The 24,127-nt window shown below is 46.4% G+C and overlaps 1 protein-coding gene and 1 long non-coding RNA gene across 2 annotated transcripts; one reads left to right on the top strand and one right to left on the bottom strand.

The window, feature by feature from the left end:
* Positions 1–10,481: 10,481 nt before the first annotated feature.
* allc (allantoicase) lies at positions 10,482–18,968 on the bottom strand. Its single transcript, XM_015947877.3, has 11 exons — positions 18,770–18,968; positions 18,327–18,377; positions 17,565–17,652; positions 12,684–12,803; positions 12,460–12,539; positions 12,200–12,332; positions 11,890–12,045; positions 11,663–11,736; positions 11,097–11,205; positions 10,912–11,030; positions 10,482–10,839 (listed from the first exon to the last, which is right to left on the bottom strand). Exons 1-11 carry the CDS (start codon positions 18,857–18,859, stop codon positions 10,666–10,668), a joined length of 1,194 nt encoding a protein of 397 aa, XP_015803363.3. The 5' UTR covers positions 18,860–18,968; the 3' UTR covers positions 10,482–10,665.
* LOC139063287 (uncharacterized) lies at positions 18,808–19,464 on the top strand. Its single transcript, XR_011516641.1, has 2 exons — positions 18,808–18,930; positions 19,254–19,464. It is a non-coding gene; the product is annotated as an uncharacterized lncRNA (long non-coding RNA).
* Positions 19,465–24,127: the final 4,663 nt, after the last annotated feature.

Genomic DNA, 24,127 nt, shown 5'->3' on the forward strand with positions numbered 1-24,127 from the left:
GGCCCTGGCAGGATGGGCTGGGGTCTCCATGACCTGGGTGGCAGTTTGACAACAGAGGTGCCTATTGGGGCCAGTGAGGGAGCTGGCTCCCTGGAGGGCTGAGCCCAACCAGCCATTCCTCCCCATCCCCGCATATTTTTCTCCTCCTGCTCCCTCACATCATCACACAAACATACACATAGGACCTTGGAGGGTGGACAAGTCAGGGAGTGTGGGTATGGACTCCATTTCCGCATTCCTGTGGCAACCTGCCCCCCAATTTTATTTGCACCTTATACACTTCCACTGATGACATTCCACACAAACACACACTTAGGGCCTTGGGAGTGAGCACATTCAACGGCATTTGGCAGGGGGTATCTCAGCCTCCTCCCGGGTGCTGGTGCCCACTTCCAATTTTAAACCGCACTTAGACACTGATGGCTGAGGGTGTAAGTGGGGTGGTGCGTTGGCATCAGCTGGCATAGGCCGGATGATGCCCGCACTGCCCGCTCACCACAGCCATGGAAGACACCTCATGATCACACAACACTATATTGGAGCAGGCGGAGGGAGACTAGGGCCGGGGACACACTGGCCGCGGAAGCGCCGCGAAGCGCCGCGAAAATGGGACCGCCTTCATTCGGCGCCCTTGTTAAGCTATTCTATAGACCACATGGGCCGCCGAAGCGCCGCGAATCGCCTCGCGCCGGCGCGCGCCGGCGCTCCAGCCCGCACCGTGCAGCGATCATTTCGGCGTTGGCTCTATTTTTTTCGCGAGCCGCGGGTGAATCGCGTCAATTCTGGCAGGAAGTCAAACGTAGACATAAGAGGCAGGCCGGTAAAATTAACAAAATAAAGCATTTCAAAATAAAATTCCGCAATAGTCAAATGTGTTCGTAAACAGACACTGCAGAAAAACCACACGAACACACACATACACACACATCGAACTTGTGTGCGTGTGTGACCATGTGAAGGGGGGAGTGGTTTTGGGTGTCTTTTCACCGGAGCAAACAGGACAGAGAGGCAGAAAGTCTGAGGCAAGCAGATGGATGACTTTAAATTAATTATGGAAGTTGAGAAACACAAGGAGCTGTACGACCCCCGAAAAACATGATTGTTTACGTACCCATGTCGGAAGAAACTGCTAGGATACAGCTGCAGAATTGGAGCGGGTTCCAAGAGATTCAACTGGCAGAAACAACTCATACCATAGGTTCACACACACACACGCGCGCGCACGCGCACAAACACTCAAACGTAGGAAAAGAGCTGAGAAAAGGCAGAGAGGAAATGGAGGACACCAAGTGTTTAAAAGAAAAACTACAGCTGAGCCGAGGCGCGCCTCGACTGGGGCGCGTCTGATCTGAACTGAGGAGCGGCGAGCAGCGGCCGAATTTCGTGAGCGATTCGCTTCTCGGCGCTTCGCGGCGCTTCCGCGGCCGGTGTGTCCCCGGCGTAGGGGTCTTAGCGCACCTCTGTTGTTGCTTGGCTTCCTGGGGCTGGAGGCTAGGAGGGAGATCTGGCCCTCTGGTTGGGGTCTGGGGTGGTGGGTTGCTGTGCTCAGCGTTGGGCGGGGGAGCCTGCTCATCAGCACCCCAGCAGAAAGGGTCAAACTCTGGTTACCGGTGATGGTTGTACCCAATGTGCAGCAGTACCGGGACCAGAGTGAATAGGGTGTGTATGGGGAGCATGAGTGGGTGTCCGGCGTGCATGTTTGTAAGTCTTGGGTTGTATGTGCTTATGTGAGCATGAGGTAGGGAGTGTGTGACTGTGTTTGTGTATGACTGTATATGTCAGGTGGAGCCTTTGACTCCTCCCCTCTCCTGGAACTTCTTTTGATGATAAAGATCTTCGTCCCCCCCTCCTCCTGCCACACCTGGTGTGAGGGGTTGTGCCTTGGTCTGCCTGAGTGTTTGTGGCAACCGGGTCAGGGGGTTTAAGATTTTTGGCATCTGCCTGATCAATCCCGGTGGCTGCCTGGTGGGGTCTGGGTCCCTGGGCTCTGCTGGGTCCCCGGCGGGGGTGGTCGCCCCATGGTCCCGGGTTGCTGGGTCCCGGGCTCGGCCGGCTGGGGGTGGGAGGCTGCGGGCGGGCCTGTGGGCTTGCCTCTGATGTCTCCCGGGACTCTGCCGGCTGCTGGTTGTGGCCCCCCAGGGCGATCCTCTGTGACTCTCGAGGGGGGCGGGGGCCTTTCTGGTTGCAGTCTCCTTGGGGTTCCTGTGTTCTGGGGCAGCGCCTGGATCTCTGGGACTTGGAGCTCCCCCCGTCTCCTGCGCATCTTTGGGGGGCGGATCTGTGGTCCCTCACACGCTCTATTGGACGCTCCTATAGAGAAACCTTAAATAAACAAGCGCGTGTACACACACGGGTGCTCACATGGTGCTCTCATAAGTATGGGCTTGGGCACGTTAAACACAGGTCTTAAGACTATGGTGGGCACTTAATGCACTGTGATTTATTATCGCGATTCTTCAGTTAAGCAATGTTGATTATATATTTTTTCATCAAGTTGACGCAGTGATAGCTTGATCTTGTTGTATTGTTGTTGTGTCCCTTTTTTTTTGTTCTTTTGCTTTTTTTTTGTCTTTTTCTGCTGGTCTAGAAGCAGACTCTTGTTCATTATTGTTTATTTTTGTGGAACCCCCCCCCCCCCCCCTCTCTCTCTCTCCCCACCTTTTCTTTTCCTTTCTCTTTCACCTCTGTCTCTGTGTCTGGTCGGAATTACAATGCATTCAAAAACAATGGCAACAAAGTTTTAAGTGTCAGGTGTGACATTAAAAGCAGACGCTTTGATGCTCCACCTGAGAGTAAATCTGTAAGGCTTGTTACCAGCATTCAGACATCAATTCTGTTTACTTCACAGCCAGACAGGACACGGTAAAAAAAAACAGCAGCAAAAAGCAGCTGAAGACTCACGTGTTCAAGCTGGCTTTTGTATGACCTTCTTCAACCCCTCTCTCTTTATTCTGCTCCACCAATTCCACCTTCCTCAGGATCCACTGATTTCCCTCTTTCCTATTCACTCTCTCTTTTTCTTAACAAATTTTTAATCACAATTGTCTTATTTTTTGATCATTTTGAATATATTTGTAATCATTTTCTAAATTATTTTTTATATTTTTCTGTTTTTTGTTTTTGTGAAGCGCCTCGTGATTTTTATCTTGAGAGGCGCTATAGAAATGATATTTTCTTCTTCTTCTCTGTGTGTGTGAGTGTGTGAGTGTGTTTGTGTGTTTGTGTGTGTGTGTGTGTGTGTGTGTGTGTGTGTGTGTGTGTGTGTGTGTGTGTGTGTTTGTGTGTGTGTGTGTGTGTGTGTGTGTGTGTGTGTGTGTGTGTGTGTGTGTGTGTGTGTGTGTGTGTGTGTGTGTGTGTGTGTGTGTGTGTGGGTGCATGCGTGTGTGTGTGTGCGTGGCCGTGTGTCCAGGACCTCCTCGGACTGACTCCTCTCTGCAGTTTTCATTTGCTTGCCATTATGCTAATGAACCTGCCTCTCTGTCTCAGGAGGATTCTCTCCAACACGGTTTTACTCCAGCGAGGGTCGTTGGGAATGTGATTCAGGAGTCTCGGGGGAAATAAGCTGCTGAGGCGTCGCTCCAGGCAAACTAATATCCTCAGCCTGTTAGATGGAGCAATAATCTGCACCGAGCTGAGGGACGACACCCCCAGAGGCTCAGAGCGACACCGTGGGAGACTCGGCTGGTGTTTAGGAGGCCTCGGTCACACAGATGGTGACCAGAGAGCCTTTAACACTCGAGTGGATTTCAGTCAGGAACACGTCCGTTAAAAACCTTGTGTACACCTTGATCCTCACATAGATTCAGTTTTTTAAACATGTTGGACCTCTTCTGGACTCCAAGGGTCTCATTTATCAAGCTTGCTTGTGCACAAAACAGGGTCGGAAAACTGCGTAAGCAACTTTCCACGCAAACTTTGGGATTTATGAAAGAAAACTTATCATAAAAATGTGCGCAACTTTAAGTTTTAAGGACCTGGCTTACGCACATTTTGGACATGGAGAGCACCTGCAGTGCTGCTGCTGAGAAGATACATTTATGAAATCCTGCAGCATTATCACTTGTACTGCTTCGTTTTCACGCACCCCCCACACACGCACACACACACACACACACACACACACACACACACACACACACACACACACACACACACACACACACAGAGCCTGAAGAGCAGAATACGGAATGTAGAATATCAGCAGGGGGACAGATTGAGACAGAATGCCATGCGTCTGTGACAGTGTGTGTCCTGTCACTGTGACCTGATTGATAATGCGCCCTGGCTACATGGTCATGGGATATCTCTGTTTGGCTGACTGGTTAGCGTGCGTGATTTTCACCCTGGAGTCTGGGGACGGACCTTTTTTTTTTTATATCCACCACAGATCTCTCTGAAGAACTCAGCATTGACGGCTTCAGCAACGCTGTGCCACTCCGTGGATTTTCTCTTATTTGTTTTGCAAAAGCACTTCCTTTCATTTCTCCACCTCACCCACTGGTACCTCAACTTCTGCTTCTGTGAAATAGCGCTTCCTTGATCTGCCTTGATCTACGGTCGCCATGTCATTGGCGGAGCGCTGCAACAGCCTGCTTATGTATATGCATGAGATCCACAAGGCACTTTGCATTGAGTATTTATGACAGTAAGTGGGCGTGGTGAGGGCGGGATGTGACTAAAAAGCAGCTGAGAACCTTTCTAGATCGTTTCTGATTCATGAAGCGGAGATTGCGTGCAGCTGTGCGTACTCCATGTTTGATAGATCACAAACCTACTTGGCGTAAGTACATTTTTTTGCTGAGCTTAAGTACGCTTTTAGTAAGGATTCTACGCAATGTTTGATAAATGAGACCCCTGGTGTGTCCATATTTATGGGTAGCGTCCTTGTGAGGACACGTCCTGCACAGTCCACATAGGTCGGGTCCGTTATCGACTGCTAAGACCAGAAAACCCTAACTACACAACCAATGTAAGGTTTTAATTTTGGACCTGTAGAAATTAAATAAAAAAATTTTACACGACAAAGTCTTCCGTTCTGTCTGCAGTGACTCCTGGGACGGCCTTCGCCTCCAAGGATGCGCCAGGGTTGTTGTTGAAATTTGTGGAAAATAAAGATTTGCTTGTTGGCTGGATTTTGAGGAACTTGGAATTGTGACAGCCTTGTTGCTTTGCTGTGACGTAATCTCCCTTAAGATGAAAGTTTGGAAAATATGCAGTGCCTTTCAGTTAGGCTAGCTTAAACTCTCCATGATTGGGTTTATTTAAATCCAAACCTGTTGTTACAAACTGCTGAAATATTAGCCAGCACCTGTAGATTTCAAACATCCCATAAACTGTTCACTTGTCCTCTTGAACAGAGACATGAATGCACCTTTTCCTGGAGGCAGTGAAGCGTTATTTACAGACTTTGGAGTCATTTGTTGTTCTGAAGCAAACAGATGAGCGTGTGTCGCGCTGCTTTCTGCTCTGCAGGAGCTAAATGGTGTTCTGAAGGGAATTCTCATTACGTTTAAAAGCCTTTTTTCATTATGCTGCTCTCTCTGCTGTCACTCCCTCCCCCAGCAGACAGAAAAATCCAGAATCTGATCGTCTAAGGGCTCATTTGCATAACAGCTCATCTGTGCTCAAGGTCTCCTCAGACCCAGGTTTTTGTTTTCACCAACCAGAGTAGCTCAAAGACCAGATCCTCAACATAAACCTCATTTATACCAAAAGCGTTACAAGCTCGGTTTGAGTCTATTTGGTGAGATTAATACAATCATCCAGGGGGAGCTCAGAGTAGAGCTGCTGCTCCTCCTCATCAGAATTAAGCCTGAGTCATGCTTCTCCGTCTGCGTCAGTGCGGAGACAAGCAATGCCATTATCCGTCCTTGATTAGGGCCCCGGCAGGCACGCAAGTACGTACGGAGTAGAGTCCACTTTTTTGATCATCCGTCCATCGAGACGGAGAACACAAGCTTGTGATTGGTCAGGACGCCGCTGTTGTCTATACCGCCGCCATTGCACCCTCAAAAACATAAAGAGAGCCGAGTAAAACTAGCGGCAGACACGGAGAAGCTTGAATACCTCGCGAAAAACTCTAAAATATGAACGTTTAATCCCCCCGTGACTGGAGGAGTGAAAAGATACGCAGCAAGCGTTTTATTTGTGGACGGAAATGACAGGAAATGTGGGTTTAGAGGTGGCGAGCCCATGAAGAGGTGGAGGAGGATAAGAGACAAATTTGGCCGTGTTAAAAACTCTCTTATACAAAAGACACAATATAAACACACTATCTTGGACCGATACATGACAGGATACCACAGAACAGCGCTACGCCCTCTGGTGTCCTGGCGGGGAATTGCTTTGCAACACTCCCCAGGAGACGGAGACGTATGAGAGCAAAATGCTTCCGTCAATGCGTGCGTGTCTGTTCCAGGCAATGGGAGGATTGAATCTGTCTGAAGCCACCAGAGGCGAGGGGGCGGAGTCACATGTTGCTCCAAGGATTTCCGACTCACTGCTCACAGCTTTTTCCAGGTCTCATCTTTTCAATTTGATTAAAATCCACGGAATGACCAGAATGCTCAACAAAAGACAAAATAACTAACGCTTTATCCTGGACTGTTAATAATTAGAATTTATCAGGTCCTGCTCCAGGTGGAGGAGTTTAAGTATCTCGGGGTCTTGTTCACGAGTGAGGGAAAATTGGTGCTGCGTCTGCAGTGATGAGGGCGTTGTACCGGTCTGTCGTGGTGAAGAGAGAGCTGAGCCAGAAGGTGAAGCTCTCGATTTACCGGTCGATCTACGTTCCTACCCTCACCTATGGTCATGAGCTTTGGGTAGTGACCGAAAGAACAAGATGGCGGATACAAGCGGCTGAAATTAGTTTTCTCCACAGGGTGGCTGGGCTCTCCCTTAGAGATAGGGTGAGAAGCTTGGTCATCCGGGAGGGGCTCGAAGTAGATCTGCTGCTCCTCCACATCGAGAGGAGCCAGTTGAGGTGGCTCGGGCATCTGGTCAGATGAAAATGGTTGATTCCAGGTACACTAAAGACAAATCAGTGATATTTTTGTTTCTGTTTCAAGGTTCGTGAATTCATCTTAAGATAAAACAAATAAATAGATTCTGTGTGTGTGTGTGTGTGTGTGTGTGTGTGTGTGTGTGTGTGTGTGTGTGTGTGTGTGTGTGTGTGTGTGTGTGTGTGTGTGTGTGTGTGTGTGTGTGTGTGTGTGTGTGTGTGTGAAGGGGGTTGTGCTGAAGGTTAAAGAGCAGCACATGATGGACATGATCTCATTAGAAAGGCTTTAATTTTCTCTCTGTGCTTCATCTTTATTAACATCGGAGCGGTCGATCATCAGCCCTCAAAGACAGAATTCAGAGGAGGAAATCAGGTCATCTCACTCAGTCTGAGGTCTGAAGGAACTCAGCAGGCTCCGGGCTGAGCCCAGGTCCAGCTCAGGACAGCTTGAGCGTGTGGAATAAAGAACAAGCTGAGAGACTAAAGACTTGGTAAACATCCTCCTGTCAGTCACAAATGATGGCAATCATGGCGAGCTTGTGAGGAGTACAAGGTACCACCAGGCGGGAACCATCATGAAAGCACCTGGTAGCACATGATGGCGTAGCCTAGCCTGCCAGACTCCTCCTCTATTTAATTCTTCACAGAGGAAAAAGTCTGGTAAATCACAGGCAGAGAGGCACTTGAGGGCGGGACTAGGTAGCTCAAAAATAATCAATCAGAAAAAAGAAGGAAATGCCGACTGTACCACTGTAGTTTTCTAGCTGTAGTTAAAAAAAGGCGTCTGGCAACGGCGCAAACATCTTTCTTTAGAAACAAGTCTTTTGGCGCTTCTACTTGTTGTTTTAAATACGTGTCCGAGTCATTTAGACCAGAGGAAAGAGAGGCAGCGAACTCCGCTTCAGTCACCATGTTTTTGACCAACTTGGTGTTATGTGTGACGTACGATACTCAGCGCTGATTGGCTCAGTTAGAATTATCAAGGGGCGGGGTTTTTTGAATAGGAGAGTTACCAAACCCTTTCTCTGTGCAGAATTAAACAGAGGAGGAGTCTGGCAGGCCAGGCTAATGATGGCGTGGGTGTGTCAGCAGCCCAAAGGAAGTAAAGTACCAAAGTGTTTGTATTCTGTTTGTGAAGAACATCTAAAAGGTCAGAGGCAGCCGGTGAGATGAACTCATACTGTGAAGACGTTTCTGCTACTGCTGTGGAGCTGACCCAGCAGGGCGTGGCCCAGATGGTTCGTTGTCTGAAAGGCTGTTTGACCCATGTTTACTGTGAAGTCCTTCACTTAGTTTAGTTAGCTGGGTTGTTTGGGATTGTTTGTTTATTGATTAAGATACTGAGACATGTTCGGATTGATTACTTGGACAAGATGTAGCATTAGCTAACCGTGACTACAGGAACGACGACTGCTCGACTTGTCTGTGATTTGTGGTGTGTTAGGGGTTACGTCATGGTGATCTGGTGGTTTGTCTGCTACACACACTTGTGGATAAAACAAGATTTTACCTGTAGTGTTTGATGATTGTGTTAATGCAGCAGTTTGATCCAACCTGATATCGATCTCCACTGTTAATTTTAAAGGTTTTTACCCACTGCTACCAGCTACTGCTTCTCAAAAACTAATAAATGTTGGAAAAAGAGGACATGGCCAGGTATGTGAATGTAATCCAGTCACAGCGGCTCTGAGAAAATACTTTAAAACGGGTAGTTATTCTGAAACAACCACTTGGGAGTGCCGAGGAATCGTCTGACTCTTCAAGGCTTCATCAAACTGCAGGTTAAAAAAAAACAAAAAGCATAGAAAAGACAGCTTGTCCTGTCCTTATGGGTCTCTGTCTCTTTCCTGATCAGCTTACAGTTGTTCTCTCACAGTTCAATCATCTCATTACGTTTATTCATGACTAAACTGTTACAGATGGCGTGATTTAAAACGTGATCAGAACTCAGGAGTTGAAGCATATCACCAGAGACCTGCTGACCTGTCAGACTCAAACGCACTCGGGCCACATGGCGGGTAATTGCCATAATTTCAGCAGCTCCGCAGAAGTGTCTGACAAGCATGTCCGCTTCACTGCTGAGGCTGCCCAGATGGGGTCAGAGGTCAGATTCAGGCTCAGAGCTGAGTGTGACAGAGGGGCGGAGCTTCATCTGTTCAGGTTGTTTATGAGAAGAAAAGGCCTTGCTGACAGCAGCTGAAGTCTGAAGAGGATACAGAGACGGGCGAGGACCAGCGACGGACAAGAAGACTAAAGGAAATCAATGGGGACAGGGTCGATGGCTGTTTGATTTTTTTAAACAACTAATTTGTGAGGAAGAGGAGAATGGAGACGTCATTGATCCATGCTCGTCTGACCTCTCATCGGTTATTTCACATTATTAATTGGAGAGAAATGCTCGGCTGAGTGATGGAGGAGAGGCAGCGAGCGAGCGAGTTCAGACCTAAACAGATGGATGAGATGAAAAGCAGGAGTAAATGTTTCCTGATCCACCAATCAGAGCTGAGCTACCTGGTGGAGATGAGGAAGAGTGTGTTCAGACTGGTCTTTGTGTGATGTAAACAAGAATGTTACACAGATAACGGGCCTGTGGTTTGAACTGAATGTTCATACTTAGGCTTTCCACCAGATGTTTGGGCAGCATGTTTTAACTCAGCGGCACATCCCTTCCTATCGGGAGGGTCTGTGAGCCAAGACAAAATGCGTTTTCATTTATAAAATGAGCAACAGTAAAGAAACTAAATGTTTAAACTGCTGCCAGTGACTCATAACGCTCCACTTGTGTCCCCACCCTCCCTGACAGGAAGCCTCCAACAAGCAGCTGCTGGTGAAAACTAGGACCGAAGCTCTGATAGTCCCACGGGAGAACGTTGATGGTTCCACTGGGTCTGATGGAGACATGAGGAGGTAAAAACAGCAGTGAGGTAGTGGAACCCAGTGGGAGCTGGACTCTGGACTCTGAGTGGACCTAAGAGGACAGCATCAGTCCTATGGCGTTCAGGCTCAGAAGAAGACTCAAATACCAAAGTTTACTTGGATCAGTGAGTGACATCATCAGCTGGCAGGTAAGCACCATCAAATAAATGAGAACGCCAGTTCAGTCATGGAAAGTCCAAATCACTCTTTAGACTGGAAAGTCTACCTGTACTGTAAAAGCTCCAGAGGGGCGGGGCTGGGAAGTCTACCTGCGCTCCAGAGGGGGTGGGGCTGGGAAGTCTACCTGTGCTCCAGAGGGGGCGGGGCTGGGAAGTCTACCTGTGCTCCAGATGGGACGGGGCTGGGAAGCCTACGTCTGCTTCAGAGGGGGCGGGGCTGGGAAGTCTACCTGTGCTGTAGAGCTCCATAATGTTGACCGCTACCAAAACTCATAGAACAATATTCCTGAATAAATGACATGTTTGATGTATAAATTTACACACATTTTCTTCACAGAAGCAGTTTTTGAAAAGGACAAAATTGTGACAGAATTCCAAATCTATCATTTGTTATTTGTTATGGGCTTCAGATTTTTTATTCCAGCATATATATTCTGCAGCACTTTAAACAGGAGTCCCCTGCTTTTTATGCACACACATTTAATATTCCTGCAGGTTCTCGAAGGACCAGATTCCACGATACTTTAGTTTGTCTGATTGGTTTGATGCTGCTGGACAAGCTCGGAGGCGTCACAGTTTGGATAGTGGGTTTCTCTGATTGGCTGGAGCAGCAGATGTGGGTCGGCCCCACAGACGTAGACGACTGACTCCCCCGTCGGGAGCGATGATGAAGCGGACATGACTGACCGGCTGATCTAGAATCAGGTCTGATGTAGCGTAGCAATGCCTGCGATGTGATCGGAGCTGCAGGAGGACGACGGAGAGGAAACTCATCATGATGCTGATAAAACGATCAGTTCCAAGGTTAACACCAACCTTCTGAGGAGGGAGAAGGAGCTTCCATTTCCCAGAATTCCACCTGGTTGTGATGCACTGGGACTCCTCTTCAGGACTCAAGAGGCACGCCTCGATCCGGCAGGAGTCTGGGAAGTTACCTGAATGAAAATACTGTAAGGTTAGGTACCTTTTAGAGAAGAGAAGCTGCTGATATGTCTTCTTACCTTTGAAATGGTTTGTGTCAACCTCGATGCTGCTGATTATTCCAGGATGACCGAGACGGAATACAGCCCACTCCCAGCCGGGAACCTGCAGGATACCCTGATGATCTGTCTGTATGGAAAAACAACAGTCAGACATTTATTAGCAGCTGCTGTCCATCTCCTAAAGCTCTACTGAACATGATCAATCAATCAATCAAAGCTTTATTTATAAAGCGCCTTCCGCAACCCTGTCAGGAAGCCCAAGGCGCTGCACATGGTACAGTAGAAGTACAAATATAGTGAATAAGTCAAAAATAAAAGCAATTCAAAAATAAAAGCAAATTAAAATACTAAATACAAATTACAAATAAAGGTGAAACATTCTAGTACAGGACAGATGGGTAAAACAAGGGATAGAGTGAACCAATGAAAACTGTGAAAGAAATTCAACGTGAAAGAGGATGATGAAAGATGATGAAAAGGATTCCAGGAGAAACGCCAACAGAAGTCTGGAAACTTCCCTCAGCCACACGTGGACCTGTTGTGGTCCTTCTTTAGGTCTTTGTCAATAATGCTGTAACCCTAACCTTCAGCTCTTTGGGTCGGTCCAGTCTGCGGGCCGTTTCCCACCCATCAGCCATGTTGGCAGCTTGTCCGATTCCTGCGAACTCAACAAGAACCACCAGTTTACCCACATTCAGAAACAGAGCAGCGTTCCAGGGCTGGTTTAACTAGCCAACTGGTTAAAATAACACTATTCACAAATCCAAAATACATAAAAACATGAGCCAAAAGTTTTTGAGTTGATCTCAACCAATCATGTTGCGTGGATGTCCAAAGTGGCCGTCGCTGTATCCGAGACAGACTCCCCCATTGGTTAGAGCCACAAGGTCAACCTGCTGATTGGTGGGAACTGATGACCAATCCCTCAGCCCGACACCGTACACGCGAAGTCTGGCGATGCCTCCGTCTGAAGACACAAATGTATTCAGCTCTATCCAACAGCGTCTCTACACCTTCATCCTGAATGTCCGTGGCTTGTCGGTGTGGATTAGAGCAGCTTTTGTGCATTCTGGTTCAGGGTTCAGGTTCAAATCCCACTGCTGCTGTTTAGGATCCTTTACCTGGGTACATGTTGAGCCGCAGGTGAGTGACTCTCCCGTTGAAGTTGACCTTGAAGTAGTTGTGACAACAGTCTGAATATCCGGGCCTCAGTTGTGACACGCCCACCAACTCAGGCCACGCCTCCGAGCCCAGCTGTCAATCACAGAACAGTCACATGTCAGTCTGTCAGTCAGGCTGCACATTGGCTCAAGTTAGTCCTTTATATCAGAGAAGCAGAGGTCATTGGTTACCATGGTGACAAGCTTGTTGTTTTAGTTACCTTGGCGACAGCAGCCATCTGACCCTCAGTGGCTGCCATACCAGTCCTGTCCTCCCCTGGGGTGAAGGTGGACAGCGGTCCTGATCAGAAACAAGAGTTTCACATTTTCATGAATCTACACTGAAAAGGTTTTCTAATACAGGAAATAAAAATAAAGAGACTCTGAGATTAAAGGTTCAAGGGAGAGAAGGAGGTGTTGAGGAAGATGAGAGGACAGGTCGTACCGAGACAGCCAGCTTGGATGGAGACATGAGGCGAGTGGTTTCCAGTAAAGAAAGACGTGTCCACATCAAACCCAAAGATCCGGCCGGGCACGCCCAGCTGGATGATGCACCAGTCGTGACCTTTTCATAGATAAACAACGAGACATGTTCACGTAGACAGTTTGGTCTTGGGTCAGTTAACAGAGCGATGACCTGCCTTAACCTTCACTTTTATCTCAAATCTGCTGAAGCTCCACAACGTGGACTTGACTTCATGCTTGTACTTTAGAAAACCACTCCGTTGTATTCTCGGGTTTATGTTCATTTATCAGATGCTTTATCCAGAGTAACCAACGTGCATGTGGGGCAACGGTGGTTAGGAGTTCGCACGGACTTCCTGTTTATGTGAACATGGCGTAGGTCGCACCAAACACAGCTCCTGCAGAGTCTTGTTATTATTGAGTATTTCCAGGCACATTTTGACGTTTTTTTTAAATATATCAGCTGTTTTGTGTAGTTCCGAGACAAGACTGTTTTTGCATTTTGCGTTTAGAATGTTGCGTAAGGTTAATAAGAGCGCAAACACCTCTCAGCCGAACTTGCGGCCTGCTGCTAGCACTGCATCCCCGCCTCGTAGTAATACTTCGCCACTGCCTGGGTCGCCCGATAAGCTGCTCGTCGATACGGAGAAGTTCACGAAGGCTGAACTGCTCTTTGAACTTCGTGAAGAAATGTCAACACTGTTTAAAAAGGAACTGACAGCAGCATTTGCTGAGAATCTCACATCTCTCAGGTCTGACATACAGCAACTAAAGACAGACCTTTCCTCAGACATAACGGCCATACGGCAGGATTTCGTTGGCCTCCGAAGTACAGTTACGGAGATGGAGCAGTCTCTCTCTACATGCACGGATGATATTGTCCACCTCCAAGCCAAAGTGGATGCGATGTCGAAGGAATTGGCCAATTTGGAGAATAAATGCGAGGATTTGGAGTCCAGTTCTCGCCGCAATAATATACGCATTGTTGGTGTGTCAGAGGAGAACATCCTGTCTGCTACAGATGTGTCCGTGCTGCTGATGGAGGCATGTCAGCTTGGGAAGGAGCCGCTTGTGGACAGAGCCCACCGAACTTTGGCCCCCAAACCTAACACCGGTGAACGTTCCCGCACTGTGGTGGTGAAGCTGCACTATTATGCGGACTGTGCTAGGATTCTCCAGAAGGCCAGGGAGCTGCAGAGGGTACAGATAAATAATATGACAATCTTTGTGTTCCCCGATCACACCGCTAAGACTGGGCTGGCCCGTGCGGCTTTCAATGAGGTCCGTCGCCAACTTCGCGGCATTCAGGGAGTCCGATTTGGGATCCTCTATCTGGCAAGGCTACGGATCACTTACCAAGGAATGCAGCGCGACTTCGTCTCGCCAGAAGAGGCCAAGGAATATATTAAGACAATAACCATGGGATAAAAACGTAGCAGGACAATGTTTATTTTGTTTGTTCTTTGAAATAGCGAATGATCCAAATCCAAACGTCATGGTGGTAAGTTAAGTTTGTTACTCTGCCAAACACTTGTTTTGTTTTACTTGGATAATAGTAAAATATAATTGTGTTATTTTCTACTTTATTTGTGCCTTTTGATCTATTGAGAAATGACTCTGTTGGAGCTTTAGTTTGACACGGTTCCTTTCGTAGTCTGGAGCATTTTTGTTCAGATTGCTCCGGGTGGGAGCGTGCACTGCCGTCTCCATCGTTTGGGGATGGGGGCTTCTGCTGTGTGGGGGGGAGGCGGGAGGGTGTGTTTGACTTTTTTTTTTGTTGTTGTTGTTCTGAAGCTGTACTTCTGTTGTTGTGGTTTTGGTATGTGTGTCTGTGTGAGTGTTTTTTTTCCCCATTTGCTCTTTTTTGGGGGGTGAAGAAATGAGTATTTTCTTTTTTATCTTTCTGCAATGATCAGCACTTCAGGTCCATCCTTAGGCATTAGTGGTATTAGATTTTTAACTTGGACTGTCAAATGTATGAATAGCCCAATTAAAAGATCTAAAATATTTTCACATCTTAAACGTCTAAGGAGTAATGTTTTTGCAAGAGACCCATTTGCGAAATGGGGATCATCTTAGGCTCAGGTGTCCATGGGTGGGACATACTTTCCACTCAAGGTTTAATTCAAAAGCCAGGGGGTGGCGATCTTAATAAACAGAAGGGTACAGTTTACAGCTTCTGAGATTAAAGCTGACAAAAATGGGAGATATTTGGTTGTTGTAGGTACCATGTTCAATGTACCTGTCCTCTTAGTCAATGTATATGCACCGAATTTTGATGATCCAGGTTTTACAGATGCACTTCTGTGTAGTCTCCCTTCCCTTGATACTCATCTTTTAATATTGGGTGGGGACTTGAACTGTGTTATTGATTCTGCCTTAGATCGCTCGAATCCTCGGACCCTGACCCAATCCTCTATGTCCAAGTCTATTTCAGAGTTTATGTTTCAGAATGGTTTTGTAGATTCCCGGAGGTTTTCTAACCCAACTACCAGAGCATACTCTTTCTTTTCTCAGGTACATCAGTCCTTTTCACGTATTGATTATTTTTTTGTGGACGGCTCCCTTATTCCAAAAGTACTGTCATCTACATGTCATCCAATTGTCATTTCCGATCACGCACCACTTAGCGTTGACATCAAGCTCATAGCCCAGTCCTATTTTTCCTCACCCTGGAGATTTAACTCTTTGTTGCTTTCGGATGAGGGATTTGTTACCTTTATCAAATCCACAATTGATGAATTTATGGTGTTTAACGACAGTGATACTGTTACGAGGTCATTGCTTTGGGAATCTCTTAAAGCATATATGCGTGGGCAAATAATTTCTTTTTCTGCCCATTCTATTAAAAACCACAAAGCCAAACTTCAAACGTTGACTACACTAATTTGTGACATAGATAGACAGGTTGTAGCTAGTCCCACTCCTGATTTACATAAAAGTCGGCTTGACTTGCAGACCGAATTTGATTTACTTTCTACGGCAGATGCTGAACGCCTTTTACTTCGTGCGCGTGCGACTTATTATGAACATGGTGATAAGCCCAGAAGGCTTTTGGCTCATCAGTTAAAATGTCAGGCCTCTTCTCGATTAATCTCTCAAATTAAAGATGCAGCAGTCAACTTGGTCTCTGATTCAAAGGAAGTAAATGAGATATTTAAGAAGTATTATTCCTCCCTATATGAATCTGAATCTGCTGCTGATGACTCGGTGTTCATAGACAAGTTAGCCCCACTACTTCTTTCAATGTATAACGAATCTTTTGATCGTGGTCTATTGCCCCCTACATTGTCTCAAGCACTAATTACGGTTCTCTTAAAGAAGGGTAAAGATCCTACGTCTTGCACCTCATATAGGCCTATTTCACTGCTCAATGTGGATGTTAAAGTCCTGGCTAAAATTTTAGCAATTCGCCTTGAAAAGGTTCTTCCTACCATTATTTTAGATGAACATAATGGCTTTATTAAAGGCCGCCAGCTGTTCTTTAATGTTTGCACGCTTTTGAATGTCATTCTTTCCCAACACTCGACCACTGATCCAGAAGTAGTTATCTCACTTGATGCTGAAAAAGCTTTCGATCGTGTAGAGTGGAGCTTTCTCTTTGCAGTCTTACAAAGATTTGGTTTCAAGGACAGATTAATTTCATCGATTCGACTTTTGTATAAGGCACCCCAAGCCAGCGTCTATACAAATGGTGTTTCCTCTGATTACTTCTCACTGTCATGCGGCACGAGACAGGGTTGGCCCCTGTCCCCCCTACTCTTTGTTATTGTAATTGAACCCCTATCTATAGCTTTAAAGCAAGGCCCTTCCTCATTTTCATGGTATTTCCCGGTCTGGCCTTTACTTAAAATTGTCTTTGTATGCAGATGACCTGCTTTTGTATGTTTCGGATCCCTTATCTAGCATACCATCAATTGTGTCTTTATTAAACAAGTTCGGCACTCTGTCAGGTTACAAAATAAATCTTCTTAAAAGTGAATGTTTCCCCATAAATTCTTTAAGTCGTATTTTTGTTTCAGAGTATTCCCATATTTTTACCTAAAGCTTTTTTCAAAAAGTTGGACCAGCTAGTTATGTCGTTTGTGTGGGGAGGGAAACATCCCAGGGTGAGGAAATCATTACTACAGAGACTGACGTTTGATGGTGGTCTTGCCTTGCCTAATTTTTTATTTTATTAATGGTCGTCTCATATTCACAAATTGACTCATTGGCTTGAATCTCAAGGACTGCTGTGGTGTAAACTACCAGCGGGTTTCTGGTTCGACCCAGGCTCCATCTGGAATAAGACACTTGACCTTTTGTACCTGCTGGTGGTGGTCAGAGAGAGCTGGGCTTCTGTTGGTGTGACCTCGAGCAGCTGTGGCTATGATGTATCTAATAACATCATCAGTGAGCGAATGAATGAAGTAGAGGTCATTTTCCAGTGATGTTTTTGGTCCGTGGGAGAAAACTGGAGTTACAGATTACAACCCACACATGCACAGGGAGAGCACACTAACTGCACGCAAAAAGACTACAGCTGGGATTTGAACCTGCAACCTTCTTGCTATGTGGCACCAGTGCTACCAGCAGCACTTAAAGCCTTAAAGTAAAGTTCTTCTGTCAGGACCTGTACATGTTGGGACAACATTACATTTGTTTACATGCAGTCCCACAGGGCTCTATACCAGTGACAAGTTATTTTTATTTCATTTTATTGCTAATAATAAACAAAATTTTCGTTATTCTATCAATTTCCCTGAAAAAGAAGCTGATGAAGGCTCTCTGTAGTTCTGAAACAGCTCCAGGACCTTTTCTCATCCAGTCGTGCATTATCAGAGAACTCATTATGATTTAAAGCTTGGAGCTCCTCACTAACCTGGAATTCTCTTCCTCCGCGTCTCCCATCCATCCATCCACTTCCCAAACTCGGTGAAGGCCGAGGCGATGAACTGTGGTGACTCTCTCTGTTCAGACATTGGACATATAAAAACAGAAGTGTACTGGCTAATGGTGTTATTGTTGTACTAAATACAACCAGTGGGACTTCAGGGTTCCATCTCATCGTAGTTTACACCAAAACTCCACCTGTGCTAAACACAGTGTTTGTTTTGGCTCATTTTAGACCTTCTCAGCTCACTTTGCAGACATCAAATCAACCAGCAGGATTCTACAGGATCCCTCTGGCCTTCCCTGAGTGTCTCCCGCTGGACGGCAAGTCCACAGTCCCCCCGTCCCTGGAGGACATTTGCCCCCATGCTGTTTCTGAACTCCCTCATCCTGCTCCTAACATGTTCATTGATGTGGACTTTTCACATCCAACCTTTGCTTTAGTTACAAATGTGATTTACTGATGAACATTGATGCACTGTTATAAATGACCTGAAGCAGTTGCACAGATTATTAATCTGCATTAATCTAGAATTGCATCACAACGGGTCAAACACACATCATGATCAAACCAGATCTGAAGATCGTTTCTTTTCTCTCTGATACAAAAATTCAGATTTTTCTGTTTGACGTGTTTTAAAGTTTAATCTCAATCTGGAACGGGCCCAGATTATCTTCCACTGTTTCTGTTTAAAGGCTGAACCTGATCTAAAGCTGTTTTTAGTAGAAGCGTTTAATATTCTGGTCATACCTTCAGCAGGTTGGACGCAGGTGCAAACCACTCATCTGTCGCAAAAACCACCTGAAAACAAATACATTTTAAACACAGAGGAACAAAAACAAAGTAAAATCATATTCATCAACAATGTTCTGAACTAATTAAAATGATTTTAAGGACTTTTTGTTTATAACTTGATTTTTTAAAAACTTTAATAGACTTTTTTGTTTCTTTTGCTTTTTTGTATATTTTAGAAAAGTTTCCGACTTAAACATGAAAAGAGGTCAGTCGCCTTTATGAAGAGTTAATTATTGATTTGAGGAGTTCAAACGTTAACAAAGAGGGAAAGAAATGAAATGACTCCTTTTGTCACATGATTAAAGTATCTGTCTTCATCCATTAGAGATCCAGATGTGCCGTAACAATCAGAAGTCTGAGGTGTTCACTTAAGGAGTTCAGGTATTTGTGTGTCTCACCTTTCCTCCAACAGACTCACAGCAGAGATCGTTAAACTGCAGGAAGTCCGGATCTGCCTCTGTCGTCTCCGTCCTCCTCCTCTCAGCCATGATCGGGTTCTCCAGAGGTTCTTCAGAATGCTGCTGCTTGTCCTGCTGAGGGCTGTTGAAGAAACATCCAGGTGGTTCTGACTGAAGGTCAAAGTTCAGCAGCTGTTTACCCTAGATAAACCTGCTGCACGCACACACACACACACACACACGCACGCACGCACGCACGCACGCACGCATGCACACACACACACACACACACACACACACACACACACAAAAGTCTGGGGGAGGGGTTAGATGTAAATAATCCTAAAGTCTATCTGTGGGTCTTTTTGAAAATCTTGATATATAAATGATCCTTTTTTAGTTACTCGTTTGGTTAAAAGGAACGACGCATTTTCATGAACATATGAATGTAAATATGCCAGTTTACATCTGTGGTCCCTGGCAGGTCAGAGAGATGGAACTTCCCATAATCCACGTGGGAGCAGACCGTCAGTGACTCGGGATATGAAGAGCACCTCCATGCATTTGTGCTACATCGATCCATAAGGAGATCCTCCTTTTTCCATTTCATTTGTTTTGACTTGATCCTTCCAATGCCAGAGCGTCACATTCCTGCATTAGAAGGACTCCATAGACAATAAAAGTTACATATGTGAGATACTAATCCTTATTCTGGAATATGCTCACTGGCTAATCCATTAAAAATCTTTTTCTGGAGAAATCTGGGAGTGTTTGGCTTCCAGGTAGATGGTTGATTCCTCCTGTGTGTTTGTGGGTTAGAGTTTAATCCAGATTATCTTCCTGTTTCTTTCTGCTGTTTTCTCTTCTTACAGCCAATTACTTTTATTATTTGAAATTAAACCAAACTTCTATCTAACCTGAAAGGTCCCTGCCTGTGTTGGGAGTAACGCAGTACAAAAGTAATTAATTACTGTAATGCATTGTTTTTTTTTGCTGTAATATGGTAATGTAAGGCATTACAGGGAAAGAAAATGGTAATATTTACTCGGTACAATTGTCAGTAACGCGGTAATTATAATGCATTTTTAAACCCAGAATCAAGATGTAGGTTTCTTAAAAATTAAAATTGCGGGAAGCCCAAAAAAAGATCCAGTATCCACATATATGACGTCATTTATGAACTCAGCTTTGCGGGCATTCTATGAGCAGAGAGGACGCAGCGGTAACAGCTCAAATGCTCCATCTGCGTCCTACGCACGGCCGCTGTAACATTCACAAAATCACTCCACCAAAATAAAATAATTCACCTGCGATCGTTCATATCAGCCCATATTCTCAGTACTTTATGTACTTTTCTGACGTGTTTTGCCTCAGCTGAGTTCATAATCTGTGCCCCGGTGATTTCAACTCATTGCTGCAGGAGCGCAGTGCCTATTAAGCTTTTCTTGCGTTTGATAGATCCCTTTGGCTGATTAGTTAGAAAGAAGGAAATATAAGAAACAGTTTTTCTGGAAGACTGAGAAAAGATTGCAGGAAGGTTAGAGAGAGAAAGGGAAGAAGAAGAAAATATAATTTCTATAGCGCCTCTCAAGATAAAAATCACGAGGCACTTCACAAAAACAAAAAATGTAAAAATATAAAAAAGAATTTAGAAAATGGTTAAATATATTTAAAATGAGCAAGAAATAGACAATTGTGATTAAAAAATGTTAAGAGAGAGTGAAAAGAGGGAAATCAGTGGATCCTGAGGAAGGTGGAATAGGTGGGGAGCGCAGAATAAAGAGTGATGAAGAAGGTCATACAAAAGTCAGCTTGAACAAGTGAGTTTTTATGGCGCGGTATGGGGGCCAAAATTAAGACTACTGCCCAGCAGCAGGAGGCTACATAAATTCTGAAGCAAACTACTGATCTGATTAATGATAAGCTGGTACTGGTAACTGAGACGCTGGCGCTGCTTACTGAGGAATAGTACCTTTACCGGCGTTATTACTAGATACACTAGGGACTAGCAGCCCTCGGTTGGTCATTGACTGGTTCAAACACTCCCTCTGCTGTCTATTAGCATGGCTAGGCTAGCGTTAGCCTGGATGGGCTGGTATTAGCATTGGAGAGGCTAGCCATTAGCATGCCTAGGCTGGTCACTAGCTGGATTTCCTACCTCCTTGACGGACCATTAGCATGGATAGGCTGGCGTTAGCATCGGAGAGGCTAGCCATTAGCATGACATGAGAATCCAGGGTGAGAGCTGGGTCAAAGGTCACGCCAAGATTCCTGACGGAAGGTTTGCTGTGAGAAGCAAGCTGACCAAGAGTCTCTGACTTTGGGAACCAGCTTGTCTGGGGCACAGATGAGGATCTCAGTCTTATCTTCATTCAGCTGTAGAAAGCTCCCAGCCATCCAGGCTTTGATAGAGTCTAAGCAGGTGTGCAACAGCTGCAGCTTAGACATCTCATGGGGCTTAAAGGAGATGTACAGTTGGATGTCATCTGCATAAAGATGGTAGGAGATTCCTTTGAACGAGCTCAGGATGTGCTGAAGAGGAAGCAGATAGAGGAGGAAGAGCAGAGGCCCCAGCACAGAACCTTGTGGGACACCATGGGTAAGGGAGGTGGTGGAGGACCTAAACTTGGAGACGGCCACAGAGAAGGAGCGCTCAGAAAGATAAGAGGAGAACCACTCCAGAGCAGATCCTGATAGGCCTACCCAGTCTCTCAGCCTCTCCAGTAGCAGGTGATGGTCAACAGTGTCAAAGGCTGCAGTCAGGTCCAGCAGGACCAGAACAGAACAGTCCCCTGCATCACTGTGAGTCAGAAGGTCATTAGAGACCCTGGTTTATAGAGAGAATTAAATCATTGAGTAGGAAGGACTTATTGCTAACAAAGCAGGTATTTAATAGAGCCATGCTGAGTGAGGTGGAGGAATCAGAAACTACAGAAAAAGCTGGAGTTAGTGTATGTAAATTAGCAGGGTTAGATCCACGGTGTTTATAAAAACCACTTATGGAGGGAACAGGAGGAGAAACCACTGAGGAATGAGGATAAACCGACTTTAAAAAACTTGGACAGAGAAACCGCGCCACAACGCAGCCTGGCGGGAATGCAGAAGTGGCGCTCAAGTCGCCAAACAAAGGACAAGAAGCCAGAAGATCATGCCAATGTTTACTAGATAAACCACGTTTTATGAGAAGTCCTATCCTCACCTGGATTCCTGCTCGTTTAGTAGATATTCTGCTGTGGTGGGGCTGGGTTGGTGCCCTCGGACTCTGTGAGGCTCTGTGATGCTGCTGCTTTGGGCCCTGGCAGGATGGGCTGGGGTCTCCATGCCCTGGGTGGCAATTTGACAATGGAGGTGCCTATCGGGGCCAGTGGGGGAGCTGGCTCCCTGGAGGGCTAAGCCCAACCAGCCATTCCTCCCCATCCCCGCTTATTTTTCTCCTCCTACTCCCTCACATCATCACACAAACATGCACATAGGACCTTGGGGGGTGGACAAGTCAGGGAGTGCGGGTATGAACTCCATTTCCACATTCCTGTGGCAACCTGCCCCCCAATTTTATTTGCACCTTATACACTTCCACTGATGACATTCCACTCAAACACACACTTAGGGCCTTGGGAGTGAGCACATTCAACGGCACTTGGCAGGGGGATTTCTCAGCCTCCTCCCGAGTGCCGGTGCCCACTTCCAATTTTAAACTGCACTTAGACACCGAGGGCTGTGGGTGCAAATGGGGTTGTGTGGTGGCATCAGCTGGCATAGGCCAGACAATGCCCGAACTGCCTGCTCACCACAGCCATGGAATACACCTCATGAACACACAACACTATATTGGAGCAGGCGGAGGGAGACTAGGGGTCTTGGCACACCTCTGTTGTCGCTTGGCTTCCTGGGGTTGGAGGCTAGGAGGGAGATCTGGCCCTCTGGTTGGGGTCTGGGGTGGTGGGTTGCTGTGCTCAGCGTTGGGCGGGGGAGCCTGCTCATCAGCACCCCAGCAGAAAGGGTCAAACTCTGGTAACCGGTGATGGTTGTACCCAATGTGCAGCAGTACCGGGACCAGAGTTAATAGGGTGTGTATGGGGAGCATGAGTGGGTGTCCGGCGTGCATTTTTGTAAGTCTTTGGTTGTATGTGTATGTGTGAGCATGAGGTAGGGAGTGTGTGACTGTGTTTGTGTATGACTGTATATGTCAGGTGGGGCCTTTGACTCCTTTCTTCTCCTGGGACTTCTTTTTATGATATAGATCTTCGTCTCCCCTCTCCCTGCCACACCTGGTGTGGGGTGTGGTGCCTTGCTCTGCCTGAGTGTTTGTAGCTCCCAGGTCAGGGGGTTTAAGATCTTTGGCGCCTGCCTGGTCAATCCTGGTGGCTGCCTGGTGGGGTCTGGTTCCCTGGGCTCTGCTGGGTCCCCGGCGGGGGTGGTCGCCTCTGGGTCCCGGGTCGCTGGGTCCCAGGCTCGGCCGGCTAGGGGGTGGGAGGCTGCGGGCGGGCCTGTGGGCTTGCCGCTGAGATCTCCAGGGGCTCTGCCGGCTGCTAGTTGTGGGCCCCTGGGACGACCCTCTGTGCCTCTCGAGGGGGGCGGGGGCCTTTCTGGTTGCAGTCTCCTTGGGGTTCCTGTGTTCTGGGGCAGCGCCTGGATCTCTGGGACATGGAGCTCCACCCGTCTCCTGCGCATCTTTGGGGGGCAGATCTGTGGTCCCTCACACACTCTATTGGATGCTCCTATAGATAAACCTTACATAAACAAGCGCGTGTACACACACAGGTGCTCACATGGTGCTCTCAAAGTATGGACTTGGGCACATTCAACACATGTCTTAAGGCTGTTGCTGCCACTACATGCACTATGATTTATTATCGTGTGATTGTTCAGTTAAACAATGTTGATTTTTTATTTCACCATCAGGTTGACGCAGTGATAGCTTGCTCCTGTTGTATTGTTGTGTGTCCCATTTTTTTCTTCTATTCTTTCTCTTTCTGCAGGTCTAGAAGCAGACTTGTTAATTGTTATTTATTTTTTTGGAACCCCCCCCCCTTCCCCCCTTCTCCCCACCTTTTGTCTTTTCCTTTCTCTTTCACCTCTGACTCGTGTCTGGTCGGAATTACAAAGCATTCAAAAACAACAACAATAAAGTTTTAGGTATCAGGCGTGACATTAAAAGCAGACGCTTTGATGCTCCACCTGAGAGTAAATCTGTAAGAATAATTACCAGCATTCAGACATCAATTCTGTTTGCTTCACAGCCAGACAGGACATGGTACAAAATAAAATAAAATAAAACACTTTCACACAAACACAACAGGCTCCATCATCACAACCTGCTACTAAACACACGTCAACACAAACAGAACCGGGTCCTTC

This window comes from Nothobranchius furzeri, chromosome 2 (assembly GCF_043380555.1).
Source record: "Nothobranchius furzeri strain GRZ-AD chromosome 2, NfurGRZ-RIMD1, whole genome shotgun sequence".
In the NCBI taxonomy this organism is placed as follows: domain Eukaryota; kingdom Metazoa; phylum Chordata; class Actinopteri; order Cyprinodontiformes; family Nothobranchiidae; genus Nothobranchius; species Nothobranchius furzeri.

Coding starts and splice junctions, on each gene's coding strand:
- allc (XM_015947877.3), bottom strand. CDS start 18,859: ATGGCTGAGAGGAGGAGGACGGAGACGACAGAGGCAGATCCGGACTTC. Junction 11,031..11,096: donor TGACACAAACCATTTCAAAG/GTAAGAAGACAT, acceptor ATTTTCATTCAG/GTAACTTCCCAGACTCCTGC. Junction 10,840..10,911: donor TCCTTCTCCCTCCTCAGAAG/GTTGGTGTTAAC, acceptor GTCCTCCTGCAG/CTCCGATCACATCGCAGGCA.